This window comes from Zingiber officinale, chromosome 11A, assembly GCF_018446385.1.
Source record: "Zingiber officinale cultivar Zhangliang chromosome 11A, Zo_v1.1, whole genome shotgun sequence".
NCBI classification, from domain to species: domain Eukaryota; kingdom Viridiplantae; phylum Streptophyta; class Magnoliopsida; order Zingiberales; family Zingiberaceae; genus Zingiber; species Zingiber officinale.
The window spans coordinates 3,900,665-3,915,651 of NC_056006.1; the positions used below are offsets into that span (position 1 = coordinate 3,900,665).

General features: G+C 38.2%; 1 protein-coding gene across 1 annotated transcript; it reads right to left on the reverse strand.

The window, feature by feature from the left end:
- Positions 1–4,191: 4,191 nt before the first annotated feature.
- On the reverse strand, positions 4,192–5,124 carry LOC122032841. Its single transcript, XM_042592157.1, has 4 exons — positions 5,005–5,124; positions 4,884–4,937; positions 4,750–4,800; positions 4,192–4,563 (listed from the first exon to the last, which is right to left on the reverse strand). Exons 1-4 carry the CDS (start codon positions 5,122–5,124, stop codon positions 4,192–4,194), a joined length of 597 nt encoding a protein of 198 aa, XP_042448091.1.
- Positions 5,125–14,987: the final 9,863 nt, after the last annotated feature.

Here is a 14,987-nt window from a genome sequence, read left to right on the forward strand (position 1 = left end):
TTAGCTTCTGGGAGCAAGGCTGCTTATATAGCCCTGTTCAGGGCACCTAGAAGTGTTCCAAGAACCTAAAATGGGATAGGATTCTATCCCCGATGCAACGGTTGAATGCCACGTCGATTTGGATAAAAACGGGGTTCCGGGCGCCTAGAGTCTGGGAGCCTCGGACTGGTCTGGGCGCCACGAGCATAGAAAATCAGTAAAATGTTAATTTTTGGTCCTGGCTTCCTACTTCGGCTCTGCTCGCTTCAGTTCGGGTCTTTCGCTCTAACTCCGCTTGCTTGGGTGATTTTGGCCATCCGAAATAAGGCTCACCCGAACCCAACTTCTGGCCTTCTCGAACAATCTTCCACTCTTGGTTTCGCATCCCTCGAAAATGCCACGCACCTCCTCATCCGCCTGTATACTCTTCTGCAGCACCTCATCCGTCAGATACACCAAGCTCATCGGATCTCTCCCATGCCATCCTTCTCGCTAGCTGCATTTTTGCTCAACGTCTTGTGCTCCTAGGTTCCTGTATACTTAGACACAAGGTTAAACACAATAGGATTTAATCTAACTTAGTTGATCACATCAAAACTACCTTGGAGTACGAACAATGACAAATATCGAACAACTGTGCTACATTTCTATTTCATTGTTGTTGGTAAATTCTTTTCATACTTGTATGATTTTGTTTCCACTAGAAGAACTACTATTAGAGGATTGCCTAATGAGTGTGGTCAAGGATCCCTGACCTTGGAGTAATAGTCACGAGACTGCGAACCAAGTAAAAATATAGTTGTACTTTACTTTTCGTTGCTATTCACTTTGATTTAGTTTTACAAAAAGACAAGATTTCTTAACGACGATATTCAACCCCCCCCTCTTCTATTTCTATTTCGATCCTTCATAAACCATATAACTGAATAAAGGTAGCCACAAGGCTAAAATCTACAACCAAGTCAAATTATTATATAATCTAGTCCAAAATCCAAAGTGCCAAAAAAGTAGAAGGAAATAACATAGAAAATTATTCTCAAATATGATGTGGGACTAGTAGTCAGGATTCTCCAAATGACTCTATATCATCTACCTGCTACCTGAGTAAAATAAAGTACAATAGGTTGGTTAGTCTAAATGACTCAACGGGTAATAGATAAATGAAATGTATGGGAAAATGTATAAGGAAATCAAAGTATACAGTCTCACAAGTAAGAATTATATATATAACTATAAATGACATAATAAATGCACATACCCAAACTGACCTAACATGTAAGGTATAATGATGAGTAATCATTGGGGATCTACAAAAAAATCTATTCTTACTACATGAGCAATATGATAGCATATACATGCATGATAAATGAACATGTATGAATAATGTCAGACATATGCAACATTCATATCTCAAGCAAATGCGATATATCACAAGCATATGCACAATAGTATCTCCAAGATATGCAAGATGCATCATATGCATATGTATATGTATGTGTCACTCCTATACACCACTCTAGCTACCACGACATATGTGCGCCCAAGTGGGCAGGACCATGACAACTGCTCATGACTTCAGCTACCACAACATCTGAGTGGTCGATCAGACAAGATGCAGAGTAGCTATATCTAGCTACATAACAAGGAGGTCACTGTTTGCACCCAATTCTACTACTACTACCCTAAATGGTTGAGTGAGAACTACATGACAAGCTGCACCCAACTCTAGCTATCACTATCCCTTAGTGGCCTAGTGGACAGTGAATATGACTGATGACTCTCTCGACCATAAGGGAGACGTAGTCCGTTAGCATGCAAGCAATGCAATGATATGCATGATGCTAATATCCATGACTCAAACATAGTCATCATCAATGCAACAACATGGTAAATATAAGCATATATAGAAACATTATCTATCAATTAGATATATCTATTTGTATAAAAAGATCCAATAGGTGTCTAATAAACAACATGTATGGTAATAGTAACATCTATAATTCACACCATACACATGTGTACGAGTACAACATATGAATAATCAACATGGTAATTCCTATAGTACACACCATACATATGTATACTCTACAACATGTGAATGATCAACATTTTAACTCCTATAGTTTACACCATATATGTTTGTACACTACAAAGTATGAATATCCAAAGATAAGACTATATAAGCAATAAATAAATCATCTCTAAGATAAAGCATGTAAGAATCAAACTCAGATAAATATGCGTAGAGTTAAGGTTAAATTAATCTACTCCATAAACGATCTCCATGCAATAAGGTCAATGAACTACAGAGGTCAAGGAAGAAATATCTACCTCAAATGTGGTTTATGCCAAATAACTCCCATGTTGAGATGCTCATCTCAATTAGAGTCCTGCATTAAAATGTATAGTTTAGCTAATCACATATGTATCAATTGGATAACCTAACTCCAAAATCCAATTAGGAAAATCCTAATTGTTTCAACCTATAATCAAATAATAAGTCTATCCTTAACCCACCAATCACTTCCTTTCCCAATTCTCATTCCCATTTAGTAATCAAATTCAATTTAACCTTACTATTAATTATGTATTTAGTCTATCCATTGAAACTAATAGGATTTAATCAAGACAAATGCACTTCCAATTGAAATTTCTTAATTACCCTATAGCTTCTTCTTCTCCGGTGATGGATGACAACGATCGACGACAGAAGTGGAAGAAATGGTCAATGGCTTTGGCCAGGGTAGCGGTTATGACAAATTAGTCTATCGGCATACCAACCAATCAAAAGTGATCATGAGGAGAAGAGACTGCATCAGCGGTCTAGTGGCACTGCTGACCAACAATCGAAAGAAAGAGGAGAGAATGTGATAGAGAGGAAGCTTGTGAGAGGGAGGTGGTGGCTCATGATAGAGATCAGCGATAGCTCTCTGGGATGAGCACTGCCTCAAGCAAAGAGGGTGGTAATGACTCTGAGATGGCCATGAGCTGCAAGAAGGGTGCCGATGACAATGGATGGCAATGGTGGCATGGATCGGGAGATGGAGAGGGACGGTGAAAATTGGGAGATTAGGGCAAATGGGAAAAACTTAGTCTTTAATAAATATACCTAGGTTAATGAAATCAATCAACTCCCAGCTTAGTGATATTTCAAACATACTTTCTCTAAACTTAATAGATTTATTCCCTTAAACGTATCATATGGGCACTATTTAAATCTCGAAAAATTTCTAAAAATTCTCAAAAAGTTTACAAGATTATTTCTTAATTAATCATTATTTTATTTAATTATCGAAACTTATATAAATAATGTTCTATTATAATTTTTCCCCTACATTTTTTTTGTTTTGATGTTTACCTCTAAATCCTGAAAAACTGGAATTTTTGTATAGAAATTTATCAAAAATGTAAGTTTTTTAAGGGTAACACGGGTAGGGTTGAGCATTTGATTAAAAACAAACTGATCTAATTGCACTAATTGATTTGTTTTAAAAAATCGAACTGATCGAAGATTGTTAAAAAAATAGTAAATGAAACCAAAATAAAATAATTAATTTGATCTATTATCAAATTAATCAAACTTTTTTTTATTAACAATCTACTGCTATATGGATAATCATCTTCACAAGTTGATTTCTGAATTTACCATTATTGATTTGTAGACTAACTATCGGTTGATTATAATGACTATTGGAAGTTCAGTTTAATTGGTTTAACCAAATTCTAAATTTTATAATCAAAATTGAACCGGATAAATCTAGATTAATTTTTTTAAAAATAAATAAATTGATTTTTTTATTATTTCAGTTTGGCTGATATTTTATTCAATCGCTAAACATGAGGATGATAATGGAGGAGGAAAACATGCATCAATTTCAGATTGATGCACATGCACTAGATCATATTTAAATAAAATCCATAATGTGAATACATAATTCTGCTATATGATAGAGTGAATCTCTACATTTGGAAAAGGATCCTTACGATGCAGAATGACCTTGTTATCATAATGGAAGGTTAGGTTTGGGCATGATAATAATCCATTTTGGATCAGGCCAGTGGTTTATTTTGGGTTAAAATAATTCCATTAAAAATAATGATCAAAATTTAATAAAATTTTCTTGAACAATATGGAGCAACAGAAAAAAAGAGTTAATATAAAAATTTATTAATGAACCTTAGACAATTTATTACACACAAGATTGATATCTCTTATTTGAAACCTCCAGCTCCTCCATAAGCAAAAACATATTTATCTTTATCATTTGCATAATGATTATCTGCTACACTATAATAATCACTAATATCAGCACGAGGGTGAAGATCAGGAGGATACGGATCGAACAAGTTATCATGCTCGTCCACAAACTGAACTTCAATGAAATAAGCAGCTTTATTAAATCCTTCATTACTTGGATGACCACTACCCATCGGAGGGCTTGGCACATTCAAGGGAGAGTTGACAAACCCACCCAATTGAACCAACAATGCATTATCCTCCATCTTTGGAAGCAATTCCTTGGGGAAATACCCTAGAGATATCTCATTATTACATGTCACCCACCAATTCCCTGTTTTATAATCCTATAAATGAAAATACACAAAATTTATTAATAAGGATTAAACTTCAATAAAAATTAAAAAAGATCATTTAGAAAAAAATAAAGAAATTACCCTAGAGATTAGTATCGATATAAATTGTGTTTCTTTGCCATAAGTGGAAAATTGGGTAATCAAACTTCCCGGTCCATAAATATTATTGGTGCTAACAAAACCAGCACATTGGAAATCCACACATCCCGTGTTACTCTTGTCATCAATCTGAAAATATGTAATTAAAAATTTTATCTGAGAATATATATACGTAGCTAACAGATTAAAAAAAATAAAAGATTTATACTTACAGTCCAAAACGTAAAAAGTCGAGGATCACTAGTTTCGTATACGATTGTTGAAACCTGAGAAATTATATATTAATTAGTGACGATATAAAATTATATTAGTTAATGATTTATATTAGCTTACTTGCCAACCGACGGCGATACCATTGAGTCCATTGGTTGGACCATTTCCACCGCCATAAAGTATTATAGAGCTGGATGACGATTGACCAGTTTGTAGATCTGGAAGCTTATAAGTCGCCATTTTTGCGTAGGCGCCATAAAATTGACCACGTATTGATTCAATTATTGCGTACTATGTATAATGCAAATATTATTTATCTTTAAACTCTATAAATAATTAATTAAAATTACATTAATAATAATAAAAGTGATAAAGAAATAATAACTCACGTGAGTTCCTTCAGTATTTTGATTATCGGCTATGACTTGTGCTCTAAATTGGTTTCTCAAGAGCTGAGACTCATTTAAATCTTGTTTGCGAGCACGGTGGACAAGAACAGTGCCAGAAGGACAAGTATCATTGAATCCATAAAAAGAAGGTTGTCTAGATTTGGCAAGTTTCATTCCCTTCGGAAGACTACTTGGTTTTAGCTGCAAAGATTATTAGGCCAATTAAAGAACAAAATGAACTATACCATGCAACATCATATAAATTTGACTTATATTTTTAATGCCGAATACCTGAAGAGTGTGATTTTTCAATAGAGGATGGTTAAATGCTGGTTGCTTATACATATCAATACAGTCAAATAGATCTCCAGCTATTGTCTAACAAAAAATTAAATAATTTCAATAAAAAATATTATTTATAATTTGTCAAAAAAATTTAATTATAACCTGAATGGTTTTAAGCGAATGCTTAGCTTTCTTGTTCCATGATCTTGCCTGTGCGCCACCAATAAACAATAGAAACAAAATACGAAGTAACATGATGTGAAATGATATGAATATAATCTTGGCCGATTCTCACTTATAAATACACACACAAAAAGTTTATAGTTGGTAAAATATAAGTATCATTAAATAAAAAAATAATGAAAAGATATTTACATTCTTTAATTTTTAATTTATTATTAATATAATTTATAATTAGTAAGATAAAATAATTATTAAATAACATAAATAAAAGGGAAATTATTAGGATTCTGTTAAATATTCAATTTATCATTAATGTAATCTTATCATTTATATAAAATTAATGTTAAAATTAATTTAAACTTATCTATATTAATGTTAAAATAAGAAATTCCAAAATTTATACCAAATATAAGCCTCTATTAATGTTAAAATAATGAATCTAAATTTATATCAAATGTAAGAAATTATCTCACTATTAATATATACTTAAAATATAATAAAAATTAATATTGTTATATAATAAATTTCCTTCCATTTATTTTTATTTAAAAGTAAATTAAAAAAATAAATTACACACTTAAATATACAAATAATTTCCATTTTATTTATTATTTTATTTAATGATTCTTATATCTTACTAACTAAAAACTTTTTTTTTGTGTGTCTTTGTAAACTAGAGAAAAAGCCTAGATTTGTAACATATTAAATAATTAAAATTTAGTATCACATCATATTACTTAGCATTTTATTCGTTATGTTTATTTAAATTAGTAGTGATACGGGTTATGATAGATGGCTTAGTGACTGAAGGAGGAAATTAAGTCAGAAGAGATATATAACTGGCCGACCGCATGCTGAGCGAACGCTCCCGCGCTAGTATATGTTCGGTCGGGCAAAGCCTGCCCGAGTATAGAAACATTTAGCCTTATATAATAAGCTCAACATATAGCCGGTCGATCGCAGGCCAAGCGAGCGCCCTCGCGTTCGTATATGTTTGGTTAGACAAAGCCCGCCTAAGCATAAAGACATTTAGCCTTATATAATATTCTCAACATATAACCGACCGACCGTAGGCCGAGCGATTACCGGTCGACCAAAGGCCGAGCGAGCACCCATGTGCTCATATATAATTGACCAGGAAAAGCTCGCCCGAATATAAAGGCACTTAGCTTTATGCATAGTTTCAACATATTACCGGTCGATCGAAGGCCAAGCGAGCACCCATGTGCTCATATATGCTCGGTCGGGCAAAGCTCGCTCGAGCATAAAGGCACTTAGTCTTATATCTAGTTCTTAACATATGACCGGCCGATCGAAGGTTGAGCGAGCACCCATGTGCTCATATATACTTGACCGAGCAGAGCCCGCTCGAGCGTAAAGACATGCTCAACAAGTGGTATTCTTAATATATGCAACCGGCTTGAACGACCAACGAAGACATGTTTAACAGAAAACATCCTTAATATATGAAGCTGGCTTAAACGACAAGTTGAAACATGTCCAATAGAAGATTTGACGGAAAATATCTTCTAGAAGCTTCTTCAGTTATAATGACGTGCCCCCAGCATAAATATAAGTCATAAACAACAAAAGAGGTACATCTGGGGTACAAAAAGGATTCCTTAAAGAATTATTACACGAAGTATAGAAGATGATTTCATGTCCTAACAAATCCTAACGAATTGGGGACTACTTCACGACTACGGAGGTCACATGAGGTAGTATAAAAAGGGGGACATATAACTTGTTTGATCACATCAAAATAACCTTGGGGTTCCAACACTTATATCTCCTAGGGAAGATCTAAAACAATTATCTATTAGATTGAATTATAGAGCTACCAACAATGAAGCTGAATATGAAGTATCGATAGCTGGTTTGTAAGCTGCTAAGCATGTGGGAGCTGCTAGTGTGGTAATTCATTTTGATTCTCAATTGGCAACACAACAGTTGACGGGTAACTTTGGAATTAGTAATGAAAGACTCAAGCTATATGCAGAGAACTTTGATAAGTTGAAAGTTTAATTTTAGGAAGTAAGTATAAAGAAAATTTCTCGAATAGATAATCAAATAACAGATGAGTTAGCTAAATTAGCTTATGCCATTGTGCCTTAGAATTTGGATAAACCTATGGAACAAACCTTATTAGTATCTTGTGTGGAACAACAAGCTAATCTGGAAATTTAAGATGATTGGAGAACACCAATCATTCTATTTTTACGGCAGAGAATTCTACCCACTGATGTAGAACAAGCTAGAGTATTCAAGAAGAGGGAAAGCCAATATACTATGATTGGGGATCACTAATATAAAAGAGCTTTCTCTAGTCCTCTGCTCAAATGTGTGAGATCAGATGACATACAATATATTCTATAAGAAGTCCATCAGGGTTCTTGTGGTAGTCATATGGGAGGTAGGTCTCTGGCTAAGAAAATATTAGTAGCTGGATAGTTTTGGCCTACTTTATAAGAAGATGCGGCTCAGCTGATAAAAACGTGTTTGTCTTGTCAGAAACATCAAAATTGTCACGCCCCGAGAAAGTCCCTGCCAGAAGAAATTTCGGCAGCATCTCCCCTGTATGGGTGACAATCTGCCCTCAGGGCCACATATACCTCGACCAACACGGCCGGAACAAAAACAATAATAAAAATACAACAACAAGCATCCACACAGTTTAATAGTAAACAAACCAAAGCAATGAATAGGGAAAATCCAAAAATCCTACTCAACTACACTCATAAAGCTCAAATCACGACGAAATAAAATCTACTTACCTCTTCTGCCGTCCAGGCAGGCATGTAGCAGATCAAATCCAAATAATAATCCACCGACAATAAATTAAACCATGCAACATCCATAGAACAAATTAGTACAATAAGAAAACCTAAAAGACCAAATAAAAATCCTTGCGATCTGTAGGGGACTAGCGACTGGAACTCTCCGGACAGCCTCAACCTGAAAATAGTAAATATCCACGGGGTGAGTCAACTCCTCAGCGGGTAATATTGACATGCATAGTAAGAAAATAACATCTAGCACTAATCATGCGTACAGTCTCCTGATATAAGAATGATAAATGCAACTGAAATAAATAGGAGAAAGTTGTACTAACCAGGACTTGGGTATAAGTAAAAGAAGGTCGTCAGACCGAGAGGTATCAAAATCCTGTATGCATGTCAAACATATACATCCAACCAATATGTAGCAAATAAATGCAGCAAACACAAGCAATATATGCATTAATGCGTATGATGCCCATGACATGTCCTGGTCACCCCTACTCTCCAATCAGCCGTCTCACACACGATGGTGAGACCGAGTGGGTAGGGCTATGACAACCGTGCACTCTGCCATTACTGCTCCTGATGAGTGACCAAGTGGACGGGATACTGTCGGTGTACACCTGTCCTCTTACCCCAAATCATAAGTGGGGGAGCGCAATGCTCTTATCTCCCTGAGACAATCCAGAGGAGGGATCTTTGATGTGCTACCACTTTGCGTCACGCTACCCATGAGTGGACCAGCGGAGCACTGACAGAGCACCTGCTGCAACACATCCTGCCTGAATAAAAACTACTAACCCATGAGTGGCTGTGTGTGCAGATCCATGTAACTAGCGATGTGCTCAACAATAATGGAGCCAACAATCGCACAGCATGCAATCATGCGATGATGCATGACACTAAGCATGAAGATCCTGACTATATCTACCTCCATAAAATATGTACCAAATATATACATGGATCAAATCAGAAGAACTAGGTACACATGTCAGATATCGTATCAAATAAGTCCGGTATATCCTATGGCATGGTATGTCATTGCCTTTATGATCATAAGAAATCTGAAGGTATAAACATGAATGCAAATAGGAAACAATCAAAGCATGCACAAGAAATGTACAATGACATACCGATGCAGATATAAAACATAATCATTACTATTTGTTAAAAACTACTATGCACATCAAATAACAAATCTAAAAGATAAGTCAAGGTACCCGCCTCCAATCAAAGGATCGTATCCGGTCCAAATCTGACGCCGAGATGCTCATCTCGCGTCAAAGTCCTGTGTCACCAATATATATATTTTTTTATTTAGCTACAATTCAAACGAATAGCTAAATAAATTCCCCTAGACTAATTTAGGGTAAAACCCTAATCATATAACATTAACCCTACCTAATTCAACATGTAAATCTAATCATCTAACAAAATCCAATACACATGATCTACAACTAAGCAAATGCTAAATTCACAGACCACATCAATTACAAAATGTATCAAGATCACCACTCTTTACCTAAAAATCACAGCCCTCACTTCTGTGGATTAAGGTTTCCTGCTACTGAACAAATAATGCCACAGAGCACCACTTCCTCACTAATCCGTAACCTAGATTAGCAGCAAGGAGAGGATCAAGATCAAGAGTGGAGATTACTGCCAAACAATAACCTAATTCCAACCAACTTACCTCCAAGATCGACTAGGGCACACGGCTGGAGGCTAGACAGAGGGTGTCGGAGGAGAATCGACAGTTAGGGCTTGGTGTCACTGGTGGCAGTGGAAACTAGGGCACGGGAAGTGGCGGTTGTGCTGCCAAATCGCAACAGAGGGGGCGTGATCTGTTAAGGTCGACTGTGAGTTGATCGATGGCTTCCGACCAGTGTCGGCCATTGCAACCGGGGCGACGCGAGGGGAAGGAAAAGTCAGGGATGCTCTGCTGGAAGAGGGGAACAGATGGGGAGCAGAAGCTTGGCCGAAGGGATAGGATCGGGTGGCAATCAGAGGAGAAGAAACTCCGTGATGCTCGGGACGACCACCGGCTGAACTTCAAGAGGTGCTTCGACCATCGGTGCGGGAGGAATCAGTGCCGACAGTGGGAGGGATTCGGCTAGGGCACGCAAGTTCGGTGGCAATGGAATGGAAAAGTATAAATGAAAAGGTGGGGTATCGAGCTCGGATAGTATCCTCTAGCTCCCAAGTAGCCTCCTCGTCCGTATGATGCTTCTATCTGACTTTAAACAGTCGGATAGTCTTGTTCTGCAGCTGACGCTCTTTCCGGTCCAGAATCCGTACCGAAACTTCCTCATAGGTGACGTCAGGCTGAACGGGAACTGTGATATCTGTCAGCACATGTGTCGGGTCGGGTATGTATCTCCTCAGCATAGATACATGGAATACGTCGTGGATGCCTGCCAGGGACGGTGGTAGTGTCAGCCGGTAAGCTACTGCTCCAATCCTCTCCAAGATCTGGAAAGGGCCAATGTACCGTGGAGCTAGCTTACCTCTGAGGCCAAATCTCTTCACCCCTTTCGTGGGTGAGACTCGTAGAAATACATGGTTTCCTGTAGAGAACTCTAGGGATCTCCGTCTCCGATCAGTATAACTCTTCTGGCGGTCCTGCGCCTCTGACATCCTCCATCTGATAGTACAGACCAACTCTGCCTCCTGTTGAGCTCTATGAGGTCCCAACAGTTGGGTCTCCCCAACCTCATCCCAGAGGGTAGGTGTCCGACAAGGCCTACCATACAACGCTTCAAACGGTGCCATCTGGATAACCCAATGAAAGCTGTTGTTGTAGGCGAACTCTATCAATGGAAAATGGTCCTCCCAACTATCTCCAAAATCCAATACACATGACCTCAGCAAGTCCTCTAGAGTCTGAATGGTCCGCTCTGATTGTCCATCTGTCTGCGGATGGAAACCTGTACTGAAACGGAGCTGAGTGCCCAAGGCCTGCTGCAGACTCTGCCAGAAACTAGACATGAACTAGGGGTCTCTATCCAAAATAATAGTCCAAGGGACACCATGTAATATGATGATCTCCCGGCAATACAGATCTGGCAATCGATCCAGGGAATCAGTCTTCCAAATCGCTAAGAAGTGCGTAAATTTGGTTAATCGATCAACGATTACCCAAATCGTGTCATGGCCTCGTCGTGTCCTCAGTAAACCCACCACAAAGTCCATGGTAATGTGTTCCCATTTCCACTCAGGAAAAGAAATCCATTGAAGTAATCTTGTAGGTCTCTGGTGCTCAGCCTTCACCTGCTGATAGACAAGACATGTAGCTACAAATTCCATGATGTCTTTCTTCATACCGTTCCACCAGTAGGAATGCCTCAAATCTCGATACATGCGGGTCCCACCTTGATGGATCACAAATTGAGAACGATGATCCTCCTGAAGTAGCTCCTATAAGACCAGGTGAGACTGAGGTACGCATAATCTGCCTCGGAAGTATATAATACCCTCCTCATCTCGTGTGAACTCTGTTTGTTGCCCGAAAGCTATCTGGCTGCCAATAAACTGAAAATGCTGATCACTGGCCTGGGCCTCTTAGATCCTCGTCCTGATCGACGATTGAGCAACCATGGTAACAAGAATACCCTGCTCTGTCTGTCCATACTCCTCAAGGCCTAACTCGGAGAAACCTTGAATCAAGTCTGTGACTGAAGCCCGGTGGCAAGCCAAAGTCCCTCTGGACTTCCTACTGAGTACATTGGCAACCACATTAGCTTTCTCTGGGTGGTAGCTAATGGTACAATCGTAATCCTTCAGGAACTCCATCCATCTCCTCTGTCGGAGATTAAGTTCCTTCTGGGTGAAAATATATTTGAGACTCTTATGATCCGTAAGAATCTCAAATGTAATGTCGTACAGATGATGCTGCTAAATCTTTAGAGCAAATATAATAGCGACTAGCTCCAAATCATGTACTGGGTAGTTCTTGTTAGTGAGAGCCCTAGAGCCGATCATGTGATAATTGTTGTATGCACTCGATGTATTATATTTATATATATATATATATATATATATATAAGGGTATTTCTTTATGGTTATTATACTTACTCTTGTATTGGTGCCAAATAACTGAGTATAATAGCGTCCTTGAGTGGAAGGTTCTTATCTATATCAATCGATTAGTTGAATTGATAATGAGATGATATAGAGAACACTACTCTTAATCATTCCTAGTCAAGTATTAACATTCAGGGACAATGTTAATGTGAGGATATACTAGCATGTAGGTCAACTCGATGACTTGATCTCACAAGTCATGAATATTAGATATCAAGTTGACACATGGGTATGCATTGGAGAATGTATACTGAATGATCCGCCATGAGAAAGTATCATGGATCGTCATATGAGTGTCATTTACTTTCTCATGTGACTATTAGTATGACTATCAATCCTCGGACCTGAAGTCACCATGGTTCCCTACATAAGGAGTTGCATACTTTGGCTTCATCAAACGTCACCCGTAAATGGGTGGACTATAAAGGCGACTACTATGTATGTAACAAATTATGCGGAAGGATGTGAGTGATGTAGAAGGGATCTATCCCTCCTATATGACGAGAGTGATATCATGATTCTTGATAGAGTGAGACCACTAAGTGCATGGCCATGCCTAAATAAGTCAATATGAGATATTGAGCTCATTTGATTAGAGTGAGTCTACTTGGAGTTCAAGACATAGATTGATTAGAGGATGACACGGTCTATGCCTCAATTGATCAATTTAGATGTCAAGGATAGAAGGACATTGTCACATATTGTGAGAGTCACAATTAGTAGTCATAATGGTGATGTTGGATCTCAACATTCTTGTAACTTGGGTAGTAATGATGTGTTGTTAGATACCACTCGTTGCTTATGTTTGTAAATGGCTTTAGGATCATTGCCAACGTTACAAGAACCTATAGGGTCACACACAAAGGGCAGTTAGATGGAGATTAGGTTCATATGATGGACCAAGAGGATTAGGTTCATGTGATGAACCAAATTGGATTAAGAGTCATCCAAATTAGACTAATTGAGTTGGACTCAATTTGATTCATGTGTCGAATGAGTCTAATTTAGACTATGATTCATTGAGTCAATTTAAACCAATGAATAGAGATTCATTAAATTAAATTGATTTGAGTCAAAGGGTAGATTTGATCAACCATGGGAGATAAGAGGTCAAGTTTGACTTGACTTGAGAGGGAAGATGAAGTGTCAAGTTTGAAAGACCAAATGCCACTTCATTGTGACTTGGCATTGGCCAGTCAATGATGATGTTCCACATCATCAAGGCTACATCATTGTGTGCCACCTCATGAGGAAGACCAAGAGCCATGACTCTTGGTATTACATGGAGGTATAAAATGCTCTAGTAAGTGGCCGACCACCATAAGTGTGAAGCAAGGATGTGCTTATTCAAGGTCTCTTCTTCTTCCTCTCTTTTTTTCTCTTCTTCTCCTCCATTGTCGAGACCTCTCAAGAGTGCTAGCACACTCTAAGTGGTTCTCTCCACCTTTTGTCCGTGTGGATACATGTAGAGGAGTGTACACTTGATACTCTACGAGATCCGACAACCATTTGGACGAGCGGGATAAGCGAAGGGCATCGCTACAAGGATAATACTTCCTTTTCATGTAGATCTAAGGTAGATCTAGTGTAGACAAACATGTACATGAATATTCTATTTATCTATCTTTGCACAAATCCGTGGCTAGCTTCGAGGTTTCCGCAACGCAAAAAGTGATTTTTACGGCTCGAAAGTGCTAATAGTTCTTCTCATGCTCCTTCAACTATCAAGAAGCATAGGAGACTACCCTACTGTGCTGCATCAGAACAATGCCCAAACCCTATAGAGATGCATCGGGGTAGAGTATGAAGTCGTCCTCTCCTGAGGGTAAAACCAAAATCGGAGCCGACACTAATCTCTGCTTCAGCTCCTGGAAGCTGATCTCGCAATCTTCGGTCCAAGTAAACTTCACGCCTTTCCTGGTCAGGCGTGTCAGTGGCATAGCAATCTGGGAGAAACCCTCGACGAACCGTCTGTAATATCTTGCTAGTCCCAGAAAACTGCGGATCTCCTGTATTGATTTCGGCTGCTCCCAACTGGTGACAGCCTCGATCTTCTGAGGATCTACTGAAATACCTCTGCTAGAGACCACATGTCCCTGAAAATCGACTGAGGATAGCCAGAAAGCACATTTGCTGAACTTCGCGTACAGCCGATGTCGTCGAAGAGTCTCCAAGACTGTACGAAGATGCTGCACTTGTTCCTCCTCGGAACGCGAGTAGACCAATATGTCATCGATGAAAACGATAACAAAATGATAAACATACTCCAAGAAGACGCGTTTCATCGAATCCATAAACACCGCTGGAGCATTGGTAAGCCCAAATGGCATTACCAAAAACTCATAATGGTCGTATCTGGTACGGAATGTAGTCTTCTGAATAT

Excerpts from the sequence above, each read along its gene's own strand:
- LOC122032841 (XM_042592157.1), bottom strand. The coding sequence starts at position 5,124 with ATGGCGACTTATAAGCTTCCAGATCTACAAACTGGTCAATCGTCATCC. Across the intron at positions 4,801-4,883 it reads GACTTTTTACGTTTTGGACT|ATTGATGACAAGAGTAACAC; the intron begins GTAAGTATAAAT and ends ACATATTTTCAG. Across the intron at positions 4,564-4,749 it reads ATTTCCAATGTGCTGGTTTT|GATTATAAAACAGGGAATTG; the intron begins GTTAGCACCAAT and ends TTTCATTTATAG.